At 40.8% G+C, this 22,805-nt stretch overlaps 1 protein-coding gene across 2 annotated transcripts; it reads left to right on the top strand.

The window, feature by feature from the left end:
• Positions 1 to 2,958: 2,958 nt before the first annotated feature.
• On the top strand, positions 2,959 to 19,994 carry IL10 (interleukin 10). 2 transcript variants are annotated; one of them, XM_069238593.1, is made up of 5 exons: positions 2,959 to 3,258; positions 10,233 to 10,295; positions 11,213 to 11,365; positions 15,661 to 15,726; positions 17,761 to 19,994. In XM_069238593.1, the coding sequence occupies exons 1-5, from the start codon at positions 3,091 to 3,093 to the stop codon at positions 17,848 to 17,850; spliced, it is 540 nt and encodes a 179-aa protein (XP_069094694.1). In that variant the 5' UTR covers positions 2,959 to 3,090; the 3' UTR covers positions 17,851 to 19,994. The 2 variants fall into 2 exon arrangements, with proteins under 2 accessions (XP_069094694.1, XP_069094695.1); XM_069238594.1 differs by lacking the exon at positions 2,959 to 3,258 and adding an exon at positions 3,992 to 4,192.
• The last annotated feature ends 2,811 nt before the right edge of the window (positions 19,995 to 22,805 follow it).

Raw genomic sequence — 22,805 nt, 5'->3', positions numbered from 1 at the left:
GAAGACTACAAGGTGTAGGATTCACATGTCATCTAAAGTGGTAAGCATTTTTAAGAGTGCTTAGTCTGGGGAAGCATTAACTCAAGATTAATAATGCAACACGGTGGATAGGATTGACTTTATTAATAACAATTTATTTCTACCAAACAAACCCTTTTTAGAAAAATTAGGACAATCAAAGACTGGGAAAAACAGAACTTTCTAACCTATACCATGGAGTTAGCATGCAGCTCCTTGATGGCAGTTCATAGCTCACTGTGTTAGATTATGATTGTAAATTATGAACTGCTCAGTAGCAAAAGGATCTCTGTGACAAAAAGCAGTATCCCACTGAGCTATGGACATGAAATACTGTTCTGTGATCTGCATAGTACCGTTCTTTGCAGCAGGCACATTAACCCTCTGTGCTACCTTAGATGAGTCAAAACTGAAACTAGACAAAACTCTGATCTCTCTCCAGCAGGTATGTTATTTACCAGAGTTATCTTGGCACTCTTATGTTTGCTGAAAACTGTTGGATACACAGGGAACTCTGCAGTGCTCTCAAAACTGCTGCACTGATACAAAACTGGTCGTCCTGAAATGTCCAATGCCCAGTACGACCAGTCCCGCCTTGCTCCCTGACGCACAATTAGGCTACTGAGCGCCAAACAGACACCTTTGCGCCATAGTGCAATAGACTCTGTGTGAGTCTTGCATAGGTTTAGTACTGGGTGCCCTTCCAGTGCAAAATACTATGCTTTTGCTAATTTTAAACCTTTTCCTACTTGGGATGTGTGCTATACAGAGCAGTACATATGCAAAATGGGAAAGTTAGGAGAAATAAAAGCATGTTTTTCCTTTTTAACACCTGTTTTGTTAGTTGATAGGGTTTTGCATCAAAAACCATAGGTCCTTGCATGGCAATGCGTATGTCCTACTGATGGATTGCCCCCTTGACAGTGAGTAACACAAAGCAGCGCTTCGCATTACTTCCAGGCAACTTTTCAGTGAAAAACAGGTTTTGCACTGAAAAGTACATTAAAGAAACATGTTTGTGAAGGTTTGTGTCACCTTTGTGATGCAATCCCAGTGCAAAATATGTGTTAATCTGGGTCTCAGTGTGAGATGGAGTGAGTATGAGTGAGACAAATTTAAAAAATGGGGTGAACTTGTGGGTGGTATTATACCCCTCCACTTTCAAAGATCGCCAGCCACCACTGACATTAATATTAACTGAGGAGACATGGCCTAGCAGAATTGCAAAATTAGGAACTAGGGAAATATGTCTGAATCCCAGTGTTAACTCAACATCCTGTGATCCCGGGCAAATAACTTAACCTCCTTGTGCCTAAAAAAAAAAACCTGCATTTTCGTAATGTAATCTGGTGCTTATGTAAAACACCCTGATGCCTCTAGGCCAGGTTTGCCCTATATTATTTACATCTCAAAATTGTCAGTTAGTCTCAACAGAGGGGGCAGGTGTTGCTGTAGTGAGCCTGAACAAGCTCGCACTGGCGATATTTGTGTGTCCCGTACTTTGCGCTGCTGTTGCCTGTGGTCTGTCTGCCTGTTTAGTGTGCGAGGAAGGTCGACACTCCTGCTGGCTTTGGTGTGACTGCTGTGAGTACTCATTCTGTGTGAATTATAGGCTTTCACTGCTTCCACGTTTGCTGCTGTCATTTCTGAGCTCGAGAGATGTTTACATGCTGTCTGCCCTGTATGTGTGTGTGAGCGACGCCGCTGCGTCTGCTGTTTCAATTGTCTGAGAGGGATGTCTGCGCTGCTGACACCTGGGTTCCGTCTGTGTTAATTAATGAAGATAACACGTTCACCTGTCCAGGGCCGGCTTGAACGCTGGTGCGCCCAGTGCGTTAATCTTTGTTGGGCCCCCTCCCCCAAAAAATCACCTTCTCCACAAATTCCCTTACTGCCACGCTCCATTTGTGCCCTTCATATCTCCATAGTTTCTTTTTCACAAGCATTACATTTGGCTCACAGCTCCACCGGACCAGTGTAGGGTGTCAGGGCACTTTACGTCACACACACTGTACAGGGCCAATGAAACTGAAATGTATATATCAGTTTATAAAACGTTTCACAAGATAATGAGGATTACATGGAGTAGAATTCACGTTACCGATACTAGTAGTCGGTATATTGTACGAATTTTTGGTTTGGGGAAGCGCAATCTCAGGATTTAAAACTACCACAGTGGTCGGCTGTCTACCCAAATTAACCCTTTTAGCAACATTAGGAAAATGAAAGGCTGCAGAATAAGTATTTGTCAGGGTGGTAACCTACACCATGCAGTTTGCATTCAGCTCTTTGATAAAAGTTCGTAGCTCACTGTGCTATGTTAGGGTTGTAACTTATGAACTTCAACTAACAAAAGGATCTCTGTGACAAAAGCAGCATCCTACTGAGATAGCCTCATGATATTTGTTTAGTGATTTGCGAGGTACACGTTCTATGCAGCAGGTATCTTAACCCTCTGGGCTACTTTAGCATAAGTGAAACTGCCCGGAGATAAATCTCGGGTCTCTTCTCAGCACCAACATTAATCACCAGAGTTATCTCCACGTTTTAATTGTTTCTTGAAAACTGCAGCAGCAGATGTTTTACTACTGAAACCTGTCAGAAGTGCAAAAAATGGATGACGAAAATGAAGGCGCGGAATCGCAGAACTTCGACTGTGACAGAATTTGGCGCAGGAGATACACATTCCATTTGAACTCCAGGGGGCATAACAATGAATTTTATTGTCGAGGAGGATTTGCTAAAAAAAATCAGAAGTAAAGAATAAGGGGAGAATGCAGAAACTTTTTTTGACCAAGTATTGATGATTACAACGAGGGATGGCTCTGTGGGGGAGGACTACGTAGGAGGGGGCCCGTCAGGGGTGGGGAAACCTATGCCGGGAAGACAAGCAATAATACAGTAACCCCGAATGCTTCTGCGGAAGCTGTTAGAGGAAACTGCCATTCGCTGTGGGGTATATAACCAGTGCCACCAGAGGATGAAGGGCAAGGAAGCAGTTTGCGTCTATTTTTGGCTTCTGGGCGCTATCGCTGCAACCGACAGATCGTTAACCATAAAACAGACAGGTGAATGATGCGGTGTCTATGCTTGCTGCCTGCCATCCTGGCAATTTCAGTCACTGCTGACTTTGGGAGACCAGCCGCAGACCCGGAGGAAGGCTGCGCCCACGTTTCCAGCGTGTTCCCTTCTATGCTGCGCGAGCTGCGCAACACCTTCGACAAAGTCAAGGACTACTTCGTAAGTATCTTCCATAGATTTCGTTCGACATCCAGACTTCCTGTTGTGTGTGCGGTGATAGATTCATAAAAAGATACAATGGAATATTGCATGAGAACATATACATCAGTTTTACTTTAAAAAATGCAGCACATCATGCTTCATGTTAAAAGATTCTGCACTTGTGAAGTTGGCATATATGTTTGCTTTCTATGTTCCTACACATCAAAGGTAATTTCAATGATATCAACAGCAGATGGGGACCTTGTCTCTTCCGTCCCTTTCTCTGCCTGCTATAAAAGTATACAGTATACATTGCGTGAGATATCAAAACATAAGCTGTGCAAACTCCATGTGTTTATTGTTATTTCTCTGGGTCTCGCACTAAGATGGCACCAGCGCGCCCATCACACTTCTCCCTCGCTCAATACAGGTACACCTGACACAGACACATGCGTATGTGTCTTTCCCTTTTACACAAGCACGTATATTCTAAAGCTTCTGTCACATAGAGGCTCTCCCGTCCTCTCCCACACACACTCGCTTCTCACTCTGACCTACTCACGTTTCTCTCCGTCGTATACACTTAATTCCCTCTCGCGAACATTTCTGCCACCCCTCAGTCTGAAAGACTGTTTTTCCTTCTTGCAACCAAAAGGGGCACTCAAAGGAAACGGAGGCGTCTGCTTGCCAAACATTTTGAGGACAGGCAAAGCAGACTTCCGTTCAACGCGCCCAGTCTTGCAGTCTCTCTGTTGCTGCTCCCGGTGCGCGTCGCGGCTTCTGTGCGCGCAGTGTTTCCCGGCTGAGCGCGGGTTCTACCCCCAAGGGACGTTGCTCACTGAGCTGAGATTTCGGTAATGCACACTTCAACGGCCCCGCGGAGTTTCTTATCCCCGGCCAGGGTCACATGGAGACGGGGTGCTTTACCCTTCTTTCTCAATACGAACAACGGGTAAGTTCAGTTTGTTTCTAAATTGTATGTACTGTTTATACATACAGGTCCACAGGAATTATGCACCACGGGAAGACCAAATTACGTGGCTAAATAGTGGGACCAGGAAAGGCAAACTGCAGCACATTTTGTGATAGTGTTACTTCATTATTTTGTCATTTGGACACGTTAAGGCTGCCTTGGCAAACGTTTCACCTTCGTAGTACCAGCTTGATAGTTAAATACACCAATAAGCAAGAGAAAGGTGGCCAGTCAACTTCTGTGGAGGGACTTTCACTGTGTGCCAAAACACGTTGCTGGAATTTTAGTCATTTTTGGTCCATTTAACCAAGAAACCATTATTTTTGTTAACCATATAATTCCAGTAGTCCTGGTTGCACTGCCCATCAATCATGTCTTTTCCTATGGCGTAGGGGGTCCACTACTGGTGAATATTTTGACGTAATTCAGTATTTTATCGTAGGGCAGAATGTATTATGCCTGGGGCACTTTTCATATGTTTCAAGGCACATAAGGAGTAAGGTGTGTGTTTTAGGTGTGTAAGATACCTCCGTGAGTTAAGCATTCTCTCATGCGATGAGAGTGACACATAGTCTAAGGGAGATATTTCATTTTACATGCTGCGCAACAATCATATTTGTTGTGCTGTATTACACAACTCACAAAACACAGCGTAGAGGCATATCTACTAATATTGGCCTTCGGCTACTGTCATCCTCTCGGTTGGCAAAAAATCCACAATGGTTGTGCAGTAGTACAGCAGTGGCTTTGTTGTGCCTCTGCTGCAGATATGCCATCGTTCTGCAATGTGTACGTTTTGATTCTTCAGTGGGTATGCAGTATTTAAGTGAAACTGCAGTATTTGCACACTAGCTCTGTTACTCTGTGTACCTTCGTGGTATTCAGATTTCAGGAGTGGGTTATAGTCCTGCAGTAGTTCTGCACTACTTCAGCGGTGGTTTTGTTATTTTTCTGCACCCTCCACCAGCGCCTTGAGACCCTCAAGGGTGAGTAATTGCGCTTTATAAAAACTGATTGATTGGGTGTACAGTATTTCAGTACGTTGTTGCTTTAGTTCAGCACTGGTTGCGTTATGTCTCAGTAGCGGATATGTGGCATTTTAGAACTGGTTCAGTTATGGTTCTGCAGTGGGTATGCAATGTGTTCATACAAGTTAATGTTAGTCTGGGATTTCTGCACTGGCTATTCCGTTGTGTTTATAGCATTTCAGCACGGATTGTTTTATGTTCATGCAGTGGATTGGCAATATTTGAGCACTTGCTCTGCTGTGCTCCTGTGTTATTTCAGCACCGGCTTAGGTATGTTCCTGCATTACGTCTTCTTGTTATGTTGGAATATGTGAGCACAAGCTGTGTTGGTGCAGCAGTGCCATGTTCCTGTATTATTGTAGCACTGCTGTATTACACCACTGTAGTATTCAGTTACTCCTCACAATAGGTCTTTGTGCTCAGGAAAGTGACCAAGTCCAAGTTAACAGGGTCAGGACAAGTTGGCAAAGTTGCCAAACCCACATTCAGTTACACTGGTGCTTTTGTTTGCTTTATGTTTTATAACTCCAAGCTTCAAGAATTAATATCTCTAACTCTTACAGTCAGATTTTGACTATTTTGGTGTCAGCTTTCATAGTCAAATTTTCACTAAACTGGGTAGGCAATGCTATTGTGCTGTTTCCTAACTTTAATGTTAATTTGTTGTTATTTAAATATCTAACACCCGTTTCTGTGGGGAAACCCCTGCTGCGTTGTGCCTTAGCTATCAGCGAGGCCGCATAGTGTGTTTTAGGGTACTATGAAATTGGTGGGATACCTCCTGCTTAAGGAATAATACAAAATCTCAAAACGTCTGCACATGGTATGTCAGCTCTTACAGTGCTATGTCCCTGCAGTGGACTTTACAAGTCTGCCAGTGTTATGGGTTTTGCAGTGGATTTGCAGCATGGCAGCTCTGGCGGTGTTATGATGCCACTCTGCCTGTCGAGTATTTCAGCTGTTACTGTGTTACGTTCCTGCAGTGCTTGTCATATTTCGGGCTCTTTGGTTGATGCTTCAGTAGTGAAATTGCAGAGAATCAGCTACAGCTCTTTTAAGTTCCCGTTGTGCATTTGCAGTTATAACTGTGTCATATACCTGCTGTGTACATTGTATTTCAGATCTCACTGAGTTACATTCCTACAGTGCTGTTGCAGTCCCTGTGTCAATATCCTGCAGTGGGTTTGCCTTGTAGCTGGTCTGGCTCTGTAATGTTTGTGTAGTTGTTCATCAGTGGTTGTGTTGCTGTCCTGCACTGTAAATGCAGTATTTAATCACTCATTCACCACTGAGTTCCCTTCTCCTTCACTTCAGGATGAAACTGACGACACATCTCTTCAAGCAACAGTACATCCCTGGATAACTCATCCCCAGTTTTGGATCACCTCTGAAGAGACCCTTCTTTACCTGAATGTCTCCCACCTGTCCTGCCTCTGCCCCCATTACTGCCCCTTCCACTCTACTATTAACCCAACAGACTCTACTTTGTATAAACTCATATAATAATCTGTTGCTCTGCAGCTAGGTGTATATTCTACAAATCCCCGTAAATATAGCGCTTTGATGCGTGTTGTTCGCTCATGCAATAATTAAGCTCCGTCTTTGTACCGTCAGTGCGTTTGCCATACTTCTCTGCTGTGTTCATTCAGTTGTTGTGTAGTATTCCAGCACTGTTCATGAAGTGTGCAAGCAGTGTGCAGTGAGTACTTCATCTCTCACTATGGTATGGTTTCGCATTGGATATACAGTATTTCATCACTTGCTTGGTCATGTCCTAGCAACATGTATGGTTTAGCTGATTTCTGCTCCAACATTATTTTGGCTCTCATCGTGTGATGTTCGTGCTATATTTGAAGCCACATTGTGTTATGTTCGTGCAATGTTTTAGCAACCATTGTGTTTTTAATGTGTTTTTGCAGGAAGTCTTCAAACTCAGGCTGAGTACGGCTTTTGCAGTTGATATACAGTGTTTCACCTGATTTTTGTTTCTGTATGGTGCTTTTAGAGTTTTATCTGCAACTCAGTTATGTTTCTGCAGTGCTCAAACAGTTTCCCTCCTCACTGTGATGCGTTTTTGTTAAATGGGTTCAACGCATCAGTGAGGAGAAAACAACTGCACGAGTAGTCAGTTCATATACGTGACATCGCTGATCCGAAAGTCAGCCAGCAGAACAGCTTATTTTTCAGACACCCAAAGGTGTAACAAACATATACATACATTTGGTGCATTTGTTATACGTCCACATGGACATGTACTATTAGAAGATAGCAAAGGGATGCATCTGAGAATACAGTGTGCAGTGTGACATGACAGTGTCCCAAGCCTTTGGTCAGTATATCATTAGCATTAGTAAACCTTTGAGTAATTAATCTCACATGGCAGACCCGCACACATAGGGCCTGATTCACAAAGCTAAATTACACATTTGTGTAAGTTTACACTTTGTAGTAAATGTATGACTTACAATATTCACAAACTCAGAGTGTAATTTACTACAAACAGCAAGTTACATGTCTCCACCCCCAGAGTAGTACTATTGGCCTACTCTTAAGTACATGGTGACATCCCTCCCCAAAGCCCTCCTTGGCCCTCCTTAAACCCTCTTTACTCCTCCATAATCCCATCCCTTTTAGTAGTAATTCTGCTCCTTTTGCCACCCACTCCCGTGTGTTTCTCCCACTTTTAATGGTAAAATCTATAGTTACATATGTGGAAACTGCACAGTGGGGACAGAACACTCCACACGTAGAACAAAAGGCAAAACTTACATTTTGTAGTACTACAAAACGTACTACAGAGTGCAGTTTTAGAATGAAAACCATCAACTTTTTAAGCAGATAACTAGAGGTCGCCCAGTAGCAGAGCACAAGGAATGACATACACAGCCAACTCAGCGCTATACAACATCAGCAAGAGTACCAATATGGAACGTGTGGAATTGAAACAGACCCCATATGCCAATAACGAATTGATGGAATATCAGGCGTCCATCATCTCAGCATAATTTGATGAGTTGGTGGAGGTCCCCTGGTGTAGGTTTCTATGCTTATGACTATAATTAGAAATTAGGAGTCTATGAGAGAGAGAACACATGGAGACCAAACCTGAGAACACAGGGCTATTAAATACATCTCAAGGGGAACACAGAGAAGACCAGCAGGCATAACTTGCTCAGGAAAGAAAACCTGGGATTAATTCAAGGGTGCGAGGATGGAGGCACGGCTGAAGCGAGGTTCAAGGTGCCGGTGGGAGCATCCTTCTTAGTGAAAAGCACCTCACCAACCTTCAACTATCGTAGGAATACCAAAGTGCTGCTGGAATGGAGAATGTTAGCTATACACAAAAATGCAAAGTAACATTACACGAAAAAGAACAACTTTTCACGTGCCTCTTTTGGGAAACAAAGTGATTAGATGTGTATATTTCACATTAGTAATGTACATTCCGTTTAATCCAAACAAGCATCGTTCTTGTTAAGCGTTTTACCTTTGCTGACTTATGTTAAGTGCCTTAAACATCTGTACAGCGAATTTAACGAATACCATAATGTGCCCCCATTCTTGAAAACAACAGGCCAGTTTGGTATTTAAGAGCAACTGCCCTCACCGAAGCACTCACTCATACAGATGCTGCTCTGTGGTTGCCCCAGTCATTCCTTCCTGCAGGCGTGTGAGTGAGTGGGCTCTGGCTGCAGCATCGAAGTGCAACTACACGTAACCTCGTCTTACACACACGGAAGTGTGTCTGCCTTTGAGGATGACGTTGGTAAATATATATGGACCTAGCCATGCTGCATGAAATATGTTACTCTTTTATTATGGGGGTGGGGAGTGATTTATCAGGATCGTGCTGGCGCGGTAAGAGACCACCAGGTATCCACGTATGAAGAGACATCAAGGTCTGCAGAACGCACAGAAGCTCAGTGTATCTGAGAGCTACTCATGGCCGGTGTTCCTGCTGTGCTTTCTACAGCAAATGTGCTATCGGAGTCATTGAATGAGTCAAAACGTTACAGACAATTTAATTACTTCAAAAGTAGGACAGGCTCAGAATGAGGTGATAATACTGCCTGTGACAAAAAATACTCATCTTCAGTTGGAAGAACCAATGTAATCAGCGGTCACAGCAACTTCGGAATTCTGGATAGCACTGCCCTTTCCCTCCCAAAACAACAAAATATTTGACTTGGACTTTTAACATTTAATTCTCTTGTGGCACCCTTTTCATATGTTTGTAACTTGAACTGCCAAGAACTTGACGGTGATACCTTCCACCATGCTGACAGGCCCACCGCAGTTGTCACTATCCACCTATTTTCTTTAGCTTTTTATAGCCTCTTTTCCAATATCTCTTGGCATTCACAAAGAGGCAGGCACCTATGGTACCCTTTCCTAATTTCATTTATTAGTACAGAGTGAGTGTCAGGAATGCGAGCAGTAGCTGGAGGAATGGAGGAAAAGCCGTAGGAGTGGAAAGGGTGATTGGAGAGGAGGTCATGCAGAGAGGAAGTGAGGCAATGTTATTTGGCGAGTTGTGGGATTTAAAATCACGTCCGGAGGCATAAGTTTAATGTTGAGGAATGTCACGATGTCAACTCTCCAGACACATCTCAGTCAAATCGCTGAAGATCAGACTATCCTTTTGAAACCTGAACAATTTCAGTTTTGTAAAAAATCTGCTGTATTACAAAGAGACTTGCAGAAGGTCGTTTCAAAAGCCTTTGTGATAAGGGAACAGTGGCCCCACCATGAGGTGTACAACACACAATTTAGTGAGGAGAGGAACTCAAGATTGGAACTACAATGTCTTGGTCTACATCACAACATGTATTAGAGACCCTCTTATCCTTGCTCAGGTGTTTTCTAAAACTTGTGTCTTATATGTTTACCTGTATTTTTTCCTTCAGATTTAATTGAGTGATATAGTTCTACCTTTGTTTGACCTTTTCATTTGAGAATACAAACCATTTTCTTTTCTTACTTTCTTACAGCAAATGAAAGATAATAATCTAGACACAATACTACTGCGGGATGATTTATTGGAAGATTTTAAGGTAGGCAAATTGTTATACATATCATAGCCAAGAGTTTTGCTTCTTCACTGAAATACCTTGAAGTAATTTATAGGCACTTGCTACATTTGTAGAGGGTGGATGGTTTTGAGAGTTGCACTAAAAGGAACATGTATTTCCTAATGTACTGCTCAGTGTTATCAACAGTTTGTGGTGAATAATGCACCAGTCAGTTGCTAAAGAGCACCTCTATGCCACTTTGGAGATGTCATGCTAGTTTGAATTGAGGCAGGCTAACATTCATTTTACAGGAATTAAAATACTTATTTATCATCTTCTCCCTCCTAAATTGAGAAAACATAAACTTTGATTGTGTGGAGAAACCGTTCATTATTGGTTACCACCACAAACATTCACCAGAAATTTAAGAAAGAACATGATGTAATTGAAATTCCTTTTAGAAAGAATTTACAGTTGGCCAATCAAATAATATATTTGTTTGTTCTTTCGAGAAGAGATTCTACTGGGATTCACCCATCATGTTGTTCCATTTCTGATCCTCTAACTCCAGATTCTATTTTGGTTTGGGTTCAACCAAGAAGGAATTTACATATTGTTTACAAAAGGACCAATTTGATTTTGGATTTTCCAAGAGGGGATTTGATATTGGCTCTCCAAAGAAGGCACTGCATTGTGATTTGCCTGAATTAGATTTCAATTTGGTTTGCCTACAAAGGACTGCCAATTTAATCTGCTTCTAATTCTTAACAACAGACAAAGGGAGTAAAGAAGCACCTTTCATTAATCTGTTATTGATCTGTTTTCATCTGAGCCCCTATATGAAGCACAGGCAGAGATGTCACATCTGCAAAAACTAATAACAGGTCTCAAGATCATGTCTCCAACACAGCTGAAATGAGACACATTTCATAATTATGTTCATTTTCCCTTGTCTGTAGGGTCAACTGGGATGCCACTCTGTTTCAGAAATGCTTCGCTTCTATCTGGACGAGGTGCTACCTAAGGCCAATAGCCAAAACAAGTCCATCGAGCAGACAGTCAACTTCATCGGAAACACGTTGTTTGAGCTGAGGCATATGCTCAAGCGCTGTGTGAGTATTTGCTTATCATTTCAAGTTTAACATTGACCTAAAAGTGACAAAATGATTATATGTGTGAAAGCAAATGCCAAGCTAGACAAATGACACATGGAATTGAGGCCTAAAAGCAACACCAAAACTCTTCACCCACCAGATATTATACAGTGCCATATCCAAATTGTTGGTAAAGAGGATACCAATGTGTAATAGTCAAAGACCGCTAGTAAGGGGACCCATATTTAAAGAGAGGAGATAATTGCCAGTGACTAAAAGTACTTTGCTCATTGTAAAGTCCAGTGTGGGAGTCCCTCCCTTCTAGAATTGGAGGGTCTTAGACTTTTCATCCTTGGCGTGGTCTCCCTTAACTTTTTGCCTCTGTTCCCCATGTTGTTGATGTGTGCTGGATTCTGTTTTTGTTGTCTTTGTTACTCTGGGCACTTTACCACTGCTATCCAGTGCTAAAGTGCAAGTGCTCCTATGCAAAAGGTGTATGTAATTGGTTCATCCATGATTGGCATATTTGATTTACTGGTAAGTCCAAGTATAGTGCGCTAGAGGTGCCCAGGGCCTGTAAATCAAATGCTGCTAGTGGGCCTACAGCACTGGTTGTGCCACCCACATTATTAACTCTGTAAACATGGCTCAGACCTGCCACTGCAGTGTCTGTGTGTGCAGTTTTTGACTGACAATTCGACTTGGCAAGTGTACCCACTTGCCAGGCCTAAACCTTTCCTTTTCTTACATGTAAGGCACCCATAAGGTAGGGCCTAGGTAGCCCCATGGGCAGGGCGCAGTGTATGTTTGAGGTAGAACATATACTACTGTGTGTTATGTGTCCTAACAGTGAAATACTGCTAACTCGGTTTTCACTGTTGCAAGGCCTATCCCTCTCATAGGTTAACATAGGGGCTGCCTTTAACTATGATTAAAGTGTAGATTCCCGTTGGGAACGGATAGACATGTGGAATTTGGGGTCTCTGAGCTCACAATTTAAAAATACATATTTTAGTAAAGTTGATTTTCAGATTGTGTGTTTGAAAATGCCATTTTTAGAAAGTGAGCATTTTCTTGTTTAAACCATTCTGTGACTCTGCCTGTTTGTGGATTCCCTGTCTGGGTCAGTTTGACAGTTGGGCTGTTTGCACCTCTCTCTAGACAGTGACACAAAGGGAGCTGGGGTGTAGCCTGCATATCCTGATGAGCCATTTGTGCTCGGAGGGAGGGGAGGAGTGGTCACTCACACCTGAAAGGGCTGTGCTTGCCCTCACACAATGCAGTCTCCAACCCCCTGGTGTGTGTCTGGGGCCTGGCCTGGGCAAGGCAGGATTTAAAAAACAAGAGGGACTTTTCTTTGAAGTAAGCCTAATTCAAAGGGCAAAATGGGTATAAGAAGGGCACCCAAAACCACAGACTTTAGATCACTTCTGAAAACCAAGAGGAACCTCTGCCTGGAGAAGAGCTGAAGAGCTGAGGACTGTGCTTTGTGGAGCTATCCTGCAGTTGCTGCATCTGCCTGTGCTAGAGGACAAAGACTGGACTTTGTGTGCCTTCCTGCTTGTGAAGAACTCTCCAAGGGCTTGAAATAGAGCTTGCCTCCTGTTGTTGAAGTCTCAGGGACAGCAATGACTTCTCTCTGCCAGCACCTGGAGCCTCTGCCGAGACTCCTACCCTGCCAAGTGGTGCCCATCCAGTTCCTGGGACCCTGAAGGGAGAAGCTGGCAGAACAAGAGTAAGAAATCCACGCCCAGACTGCCGTGCGGGGAAAAGATCAACGCAACTCAGAGATGCGGCTGAAAAATCGATGCACTGCCGGCTTCGTGGCTGAAATCAACGCTTGCGGCTGGAGAAAAGACACACAGCATCGCTGACGGAGGCTAGTGAGATCGCAATCCACGCTGCATGGTTTTTCAAATCATTGTGCAGCAGGATTTCTGACGCAAACATCGCTGGGCGTGTAAAAACGAAGCAGGGCCTGCCCGGACCCGAGGGTGCTGTTTGGATCAACGCATCGCTCTCTTGCGAAGAGAAGGAACAACGCACCCCAACCCAACTGACGGATATCGACGCATCGCAAGCCACTTTTGATGCACATTCGCCCGTGTGGGGTTATTTTTGACGCACCCAGGTACATTTCCTCACTAACAGCGTTAGCGTTGTGTTTAAAATCTCATGAAGACTCTTCTTGGTTCTTAATTGATAACTTGACTCGTGTATAGTGGATTTTTGTCGTTTTGGTCTTGTCTTGTTTAGATAAATATTCTCCATTTTTCTAAACCTGTGTTGTGTCATTTTGTAGTGTTTTCATTTAATTACTGTGTGTATTGGTACAAATACTTTACACTTAGCACTCTGAAGTTAAGCCTGCCTGCTCGTGCCTAGCTACTAAGGGGTGAGCCTGAGATAGCTGAGGGAAATTCTCTTTTACCCTGACAAGAGTGAGGGTCCTTGCTTGGAAAGGGGGTAACCTGACTGCTAACCAAAGACTCCATTTCTAACAGAGGGACCTCCAGGATTGGCAAAGACAAGTCATTTGTAGAAAACAGAGATAAAAGACAACCATATAATTTATGATTCATGTAAAACTTTATGGACCATTAGAGTTCTTGAACCTAGCATGAAGCATGAAAATGAACTCTACTGTGAATGTATGTACCCAATAACACACACCTGAGGGAGATCAAATGGAAATTAATTCCAAAGTCGGAATCACACTCACTGGCAGCGCAACATCCAAAGGTCAGTCTTAGATTCGTTGGTTGATGCCTGTTATTGGGCTTATCACAGCATCAGATTTTGCCATATTTATAGTTGGATGAACCAGACTGGCATAATTATAAAACATCTATCTTTTATGAAAGTTATATTTGATATACACTAGAGACAGACCAGATTTGTAGAAAATAGGTGCAAATCTGCTGAAATATTTGCTCATTCTTGAGGGAAATGATTGAAATCTAGCAAACATTTGGTGGAAATATATTAATGCTGCTTAGATTAATGTCAATAGTATTGAAAAAGCATCTGTATGTATTTTCAAAGTTCCTCAATGTTAGAAAATAAGCGAATTTCTAAAACGTAGGCTCTATATTCCCCTCATTTCCTATCTATCTTTATCTACAGGGTCTTTATCCACCTCTCACATCCTCCCAATATTGCACAGATCTCTCAGCAGTCTTTCAAAGTCCTGCACCCTCTCAAACCTTGCCTTAGTCCCCTCATCTTTGCACATTTGTACACCCGATACAGCATTTGTGCTTAAGAAATGTATAGTGGTTGTGAGTCACTTAATAATTAACTGACTCAAATGGGCAGCTTTCAACTGCTTACTTTAGCCTGTTGCTCAACAATTAACCCCAATAATTATTTCTTCCTGCTGTTCTTAAATTCTCTGTCTGGAAAGTCTGGTTCATATAGAAAATCTATGGGCAATTTCCCAAAGTTCAGAAATCTTCTCAATGTTTTAATGTCCAAAATCTGCAACAAACTAAGAAATGTAAATTTTTCAAGCAGACAAAATCCCTACATTTTCTGTTTGGGTAAGAGTGAGATAAAGGCACCCGACACTAACCCCAACAAGACCTATAACCACACCACTACATATTCTTGAAGTTAAAATGCAATGAACAATGTGGTACAAACTGTTAGAAATTCACAAGCCACCCCATCTGATGAAGGTGGGGTGCTCGTAGAGACACAATAAACAATTTGCATTTAATAATATGCACCGATTCACAAAGGTATGGGTTTTAGAAGGTACGATTTACTTTCTTAACAATCCTGGCTTACTCCTGGAATCCAATAGCAAGACAGGAGTTATTCTGGCTTAATACTGGTATTTATGGGTAGGCCAAGAATATTACAAGAGTAAGTCACACCGACTCACAGCCACATCTTTGTAAATTTAGCCCTATGTGAATTTAGTGTTGCAGACGGTCCGGATAGAGGGCATGTAAATGGAAGTAACTGTTGGTTAATAGCAGTATGGCATGCTGGTCTGCCTCTGAACTAGACTCATCCTTGCAAAAATAGAGAGGTGACCCTATCATTCCACATATGTATTATTTACCAAGTGCAAATGTCAATGTTATACTTAACTCAGGATACAGATGTCACACCGCTTGGTAAATTCTCCTGGTTTCAGCAGGCAAAATATTTGGGACACAGAGGGACAGACGTCATGGAGTTTAGCAAAACAAACTAGGACTAGATCGTACTTGCTTATGGAACTATTTGTGGTCTGTGTAAGTGAACCTTTGCATGATTCATTTAGCAGGAAAGTTGACTAACGTGTTCTATTTTCTTTAAAGCATCGTTTTTTGGCCTGCGAGAAGAGGACCAAAACTATACGACAGATCAAGGAAACCTACAGCAAGGTGAGTACTAGTGTAAAACACCATGTTCGCAAAAGAAATTTGGCATGGTTTTGTCTAGCAATTACGATTAAAAGTCAATATCGCTATAATGGTACATATTTCACGACAAAACAAAGTGATATACATAAGTAGAGTTTGCATTTTTGCTGTCACTGGCTAAGTAATTTCAGGCTTTTAGTTAACTTTGTTAATAACACTTCATTTATTTTTATGAAGGGAATTCTGTTTTTTATCTACAAGCTGATGTTCTCCCAGCATAGAGATCGGTCGGAGAGGACAGCTAAGAGTGGGTGGAATTGTTTTTTTCTGCAAATTTTGCGAAGTTTTGAAACTGAGCTCTTTGTGATAAATGCGAATGCATGGCAACTTCACAATAAATCATGTGTGGACGAAATTTCCAGTGAACGAATATGCTGTGAGAAATATCTCGAGTTGCAATCGGGAATTTTTCAGGAGTATACTTTTCCTTTAATTCAGTTCTTTCAACTTTGCAACTTAGTTTGTGAACTATGCAAAGTTTGATAAAAATGTCACCAACTGTGCAAAGGGAAATCTTTGCAAATTCCTGATTGTGAAATCACGGCCTTTTCTCCTCTTCTGCAAGTTCTAGTTAGCTTTAGAAAAGCAGGGCAGGGCAGAGCGTTCACTGCGTCTTAATTGGCTGAAACATATGTTGACCAGTAGTTTGCCTCTACATTATGAATATGGTCGCCTGCTAGTAAATAGAACATCGTTTTCGTGCAAATTGCTCCTGACATACCAACAACATTCAAGTGAAAGAGACAACCTTATTTGAGAGAGAAGTAGTAAATCTGGGCAGAAATGTAGTAAAGACACCGGAAAAGGTCTAAGAAGAAATTACACTGCATGCCCCGATCAAGTGGAGTTCCCTTCTGTGTCAGAAGTTCGTAATTTCCTGGAGTGCTTCTGCGGGTCATTCAACAGAAATGTGAATGTTCCTCAGAGTCATTACATCCTTGCATGGAGGAGGCGGCATGATCATGTTCATGACTAACGTCATTGTGACTAGAACTAAAGTACTTAGCGAATTAGTCATAAAATTATTTATGGAAAATATCCAGAGTCTAAAACGACTGTGTCAACACATTCCATACTAATGAGCAGGTTGACATATTCAGCTTCCTGTAAAAGGTTCAGTCATTGGATGTTGCAATCTCATCACTAGAGAAATATAAATGGTTAGTTTGCCTAATTCTCGCCATAGCCACTTGTCCGCGTCTGTGTTTTGAAAGGGTGATTATAATAATACATTTACTCGGCTGATACAATGATGCCAAGATTCAATTTCGCTAATAATTCTGTTCAATTAAGTGATTCTGAAATATACAGTATTTGTGGATTTCTCCACTTCAAATGGCAGTTCAAACTGGGGAAACTAACAATTAGGTGGTTATGGGCAGAGCAAATCCTGAAAATGTGTGTGTATCGACACGGATTTTGTGGGCTTATTCTCACGCTGGAAACCCAAGTAAAGGCACTTTTACCAAATGTAGAAGGAAGTGCGTTTACAGGCGCTAGAGATGTTGAGGAAATAGTTACTGTGCCTGGAAAATGATGTCTAAGTGAGGAAAGAACAAATTAATGCATGCCTGTTTCACTTGTACATGCAAACAATGCTCCATCGTTAGAGTGGACCACTAAGAGAATGAAAGTAAATTCCAATCATGTAGATTTCTATACATACACTTGTTGGGTTTAAGTGAATCTGCTTAAAGTTGGTAATTTCTGCAATTTATAGCCAAGATTTGGGAATTTCCGACTTTGTAAAATGTCTTTGACCCTCTTCATTTGTTAATTGTGTGGTCTTGACAACAAAAGCACTATCCTTTTTCCTACACATTTTACATTCACACAATACAACATTGTATATATTACCCTTCCATATGCCATTCCAATTGCCATTCTTTTACTACCATTCAGTGAAACAAACAATGCAACTGTCCGCCTAATGAATTCTCTGTCCACACATCTTAAAGCAACGATCTAATGTTTCTTCCTCTTTCACACACACAGATGGAAGACAATGGTATCAACAAGGCAATGGGAGAATTTGACATTTTTATTGACTACATCGAGGAATATTTGATGTCCAAGAAAAGATAAGAAGGCAACGATTAGCATAGACAAATGTGCCATTGACACAGTGTCTGACCTGGGAGATGAGCTCACAATTCTTGACAGCTAACCCTCCGATTTTGAGACGAAGTGTGACGCTTGAATCCAGAAGGATGCTGATGATTCCTCAAAGAAGAGCTGGCGAGAGAATTTCATAACAATTAACCCATGTATAGAAATACCGCAGAAAGGCAACAGACTCTGATGTTCCCGAACGGCAGCTGGTTTTAAGCCAAGATAGTAGTTTATTTTCTGGATGAGGATCTTGGGCACCAATCTGTAATCACAGGAGTGGTACCACTACATGAAAAATAATTACATTGAATGGGTAAAAATGGGTCTAGTTGTCCCAAGTATAACAGGGTATAATGACTTTACTAACACGGTATAGGTAACTCAAAGCAAATGTATAACACCAGACCAATCAATTTTGTAATTCATATTTATTTATTGGTTAACAATTTCTATCTGGTGGTGACTGAAGTGGTTTTCGTTATTCAGGTCTTCGCTACTTGTTAGTGAAAAGTCGTATTTACAACAGCTTAGGGAATTTGAGTAGGGTTTATATGTACCTCAGTGTTGTCAAAAGACACTGTCATTATTTGAAGCCTGCTCTGCTCAAGACTCCGATGTCTCTATCAGTGTCTTTTAAAACTGGTGGAGATAATTCATACTTGAAAGTTTGCAGCAGGTCTGATATTTTGTACTCTGGAATTAATGTTATTCAATGTCTCTAGATAGAGTTAGCTGTGATTATTTATTTTTGTGTGAGTTACTATTGCTGCTGGATATTTGAGCACCTACTGAAAAGTTTGTTTATTGTATTTGTATTCTTTGCAGGTGAATGGCCAGTTTTGAAGAATCTTTCAGTAGATGTCATCACAATTGTCAATTTTTACTCACTTTAAAATCATTGTTTTTTTCTTTCTGGAGGAAGTTTTCAGCAGTCTGTACATAATTTAAATTTACAGATTTGGCCACCTATTTCTTTCTCCGGGTTTAGCTGACAGGTTATGTGAATCCCTAGATTTGTTTAGTGGTGACAGTAGTATTTAGGTTAGGAAGCACATATTGCAAACAAAGGTACACCAGTAAGTTGAATTAAAAAACTGTCATCTGTTATTGTTCATCTTACATGACAAGTGAATAGTGAAAAACATAAACCATAATAAGGTTTTATAATGAAAGTATATTTAACTTGTTTCTTCTGTTGTCATTGAAAGTATATAAGACAGCCACTTCAGTTACTAACCTCAGTTGTCTTAATGATGTCATTGTAGCACACTGCTGTGGTGTTATTAGGCCACAGTACCGGCATGAAGCATCTTCCTTCTGTACATAGCTTTCATATTTATCACAAACATCTTTGGCAGATATAATTTGATAATAGTTTGCAGTTGATAATCAGACCACCTATGCTGAAGTTAGCTCCTTCAATCATCTGCAACCAAGTATTTGCTTATCATGCCCGATATCTTAAACAAATATCTGCCTTTTCGATGCTGGTCTTTGTTATAAGGGGAGTTTTGAGATAAGCAAGTGTGCTCCATCTGCTTCTGAAGTCATCCAAGATCATCAAGGATACTGTGGCAAAATCGGTAGTGCAAGCCACTAGTGCACATTCCCACTCAAGCAAGAAGAACACTGCAACTGTCAACTCTCATATACCAAGTTCGCAGAAAAGAAATGATGATTGAGAGTGACAGCACTTATCAATGCATTAAGAATACCAATTTGACATCTACTGTGGCTGAAAAGTTTATGTATACGCATTGTGGTGAGCCAGCACACCTTATACTTAAGGACACATGTTTCACGAGAAAGCACAGAAGATTCTGTATTTTACAGAAAGTGAATAAAACTAGATTTTACTTTTGGTCAGTAAATACTCAACAGGGATAAGTAAGAATCCTAATCTCTATTTATTCTTAGAGATAAAGCAATTACTTCTGTCAGTATAAATACAGTTCATTATTACATAGTATAATTATGTTTGGAGTGTATTTGCTACAATGTAGTAATATGGTGCTCCTCTTTTTGTGAGGTTTTTGCCTTGACACATATTGTTTATTTTTATACTCTTTGTAGATTTATATAATTGCATAACGGATTCTTCAATAAAATAATTGTGATACAGGGATTAACAACATTCCTGGTTTGAATTAATTGTTGAATTATTGCAATATCTGTGTATTGGTTATCCATACTATTTATGTCTTCATTATTCCTAAGTAGAGCTGCTCAGCAATGAATTGAAATGTGGCTCTGTCAGGAGTTGATCTTGACCTTTATATCTATAACAAAATGTTAGTTATATATTACAGCAGAATCTTTACATCATGCCTATAAATGATGAGATATGTTTGCCCAGGAGAAGAAAAGCATTTTAAACAGTTGCCAAAATAATTAATTAACTAACCCATTGTTCATTGTAAATCAGAACTAGTCATGCAACTGTTCTATGTTGGCAAAGATTCAGATGATATGAAATCTTGCATAGTCTTGGTACTCTGACCGCAACTGCTAAATGTGATTCAAAATGCAGCGGGCCCTATTCATAAACTGTATTTTTTTGTACATTTACTATTGCAACAGTACAACTAAAGTACTATGAAATGCAATTCACAAGCCTACAAGTATAAATGCCTACCTCCACCTCTCCTATTTTTCCTGTGGGGAGATACTCACACATGTAAGATTACTACTTAGTAGTAAATGTGGAAAGAACCAGTGAGAGTGGCTGCAAAATTGTGAATACTTATTCCTAAATTGGAGGAGTAAGAAGGGGTTTAGAAAGGGTTGCTAGCGCGTCTGACCTTAATTGGTTTCTTATCTTTTAATAATAAGGTGACACGTTAGAGGTTCGAGGTTCAAGGTTTTGACTGAGCTTAGAGTAACTCCCACCGTAGGACTCAATTTCAATACAAATCAATAACACACATCAATCAACAGTATCAATAATCTTTGGAGTTGGTAATTCCACGCACATGACCCCTTTGGCCATGAATAACCACACCTTTATGTAAAAGTTAGAATGTTTATTTCCCTATATTATCAATGCTAACATTACTTAACTTAGTCTCAAAATTAAATGGTATTCATACAGAAACAGCACTGGTTGACCACATCTTCTAAATAATCTCAGCTTAAGCAAAGCATGAATTGTTTCACACTCTAGAATGATAGTACAAATCACTAACAAAAATAACTGTGCTATAGAAACAGCATACATTTAGATTCAGCAAAGAAACAACATCAACTGTTGTTAATAATTAGCAAACATTTTCTTTGGTTCTCCTAGCTAACCTTTTGATTAGAATAGCATGTTTGGGCTTCATGCAAAGCAATTTAATCAACACACATTTGGAAAACATCTAGGTATGGGACTATCAAAATTAGCGGTTGGAATCCTATAAACAGAAGAGAAATTATATCAAACAATAGCATTTGATTAATACCTTTCCTCATTATGGATCATCAAACTATGATTGTTTTCGGCGATTGAACATCTGTTCGGTCAGCATCAGCATCGGACCACGTAAGAAAATGGTTCAGAACAGGGGACTCTAAACTATCCGAACCATTTGTAAAGCATAGTTTACGGATCAGCATTCAGCATCAAAAGTCTAAGCAATAAAGTTAAAGATAGAATTCTCGAAGTGAAAGAAATCAATGCGAGTACACCTCATTGGTGGAGAAGGAAAACGGGGATAAGCCCCTCTTCTCTCGATGCGGTCAGGCTAAGTTAAAATCATCTAAAACTCTTCCCACATTGCCTTTGGTCAAAGAATTGTATGTTTACATTTAGTCCAATGAAAGTGGAATTTCTAATCTAAGATATAACTACACTGTCTTTCACATGTCGATGATTGGCTCCTCTTCTATTCCCATCGTTGGACTCGTCAGGTAACAATTTTGTGTCTCTCTGTCCTTCAATCACTGCATCCATTGTTAGTTCCTGGGAACATTGCTTTCTCACACACTAAACTTTACATTGTAACAATAGCTAATAAAGCATATTCTAGCAAGCAGTTCTCATGGGAAAAGAAAACCATTTACTACTGTTTGGTCAGCTCAGTGAAATAATACAAGTATTCGTTTCTCTAAAAAGCCATTTTATGTGAATTATTTGAACAGTGCAACTGTAGTGCTTTCCTCTTATCTAGTTTCTAAGCACTAACATAACACAACAGAAATGCACTTCTGAGGTCAAAGAAGACTTTTATTGTTGTTAGTTCTTCCCCAACCACAATATTTTATGTATGACGAATTAGTAGCTTTCAAGTCCGCGTTAATCAAACAAAATATATCAGTTTGCAATATACACAGCAGGTTATATTTATAAGATATTGAATGCAAAGCAAAACAAATACTTCACCGTGTGGGAACTATTCACAGCTTCATCTTTCTAAGGTCTGCAAGCTGAGGACCCCTGTCAGCCGCGAGAAAGAGAGATTCATCTACCCACACAGGATTGCTGGCAGCTGGCGCCAAGCTCCAGCACGAGGTCCGGCAGATTCGAATCTGACCCTCTGCAGCCTGTTACATTCGTTACAAAGGTGTGCCCCCTCCTCTCAGACCTGGGAAACTGAGCAAGCCCTCTGGAGACTGGCCAGGTCTCCAAGACTACTCCTGTTCCCAAGCTCAAGCGAAGAAAAAACAACACCCATGTACTCTCTCTTATCATGTCTAGTCTACTGTGAGAAAAACATCTTGGTTCTCTGGTGCAAAAACACAGCTTGGAAAAATACAGCTTGGATTCTCAACTGCAATGTCTAACTCCACGTTAAAGGCAATGGGCAGCTAACCTAAATATCAAATGCAATGTCATGTTAAAGGCAATAGGCAGCTAACCTAAATATCAAATGCAATGTCTAGTGTCATGTCAAAGCCAATAGGCATCTAAGCTGAATACAAAATGCAATGTCTTATATCATGTCAAA

The sequence above is a fragment of the Pleurodeles waltl genome, chromosome 6 (assembly GCF_031143425.1).
Source record: "Pleurodeles waltl isolate 20211129_DDA chromosome 6, aPleWal1.hap1.20221129, whole genome shotgun sequence".
Lineage (NCBI taxonomy): Eukaryota > Metazoa > Chordata > Amphibia > Caudata > Salamandridae > Pleurodeles > Pleurodeles waltl.
Note: the sequence above shows the minus strand (reverse complement) of the source record. Positions and strands in the feature narration are given on the sequence as shown.

Coding starts and splice junctions, on each gene's coding strand:
- IL10 (XM_069238593.1), top strand. CDS start 3,091: ATGATGCGGTGTCTATGCTTGCTGCCTGCCATCCTGGCAATTTCAGTC. Junction 3,259..10,232: donor ACAAAGTCAAGGACTACTTC/GTAAGTATCTTC, acceptor ACTTTCTTACAG/CAAATGAAAGATAATAATCT. Junction 15,727..17,760: donor TCAAGGAAACCTACAGCAAG/GTGAGTACTAGT, acceptor TCACACACACAG/ATGGAAGACAATGGTATCAA.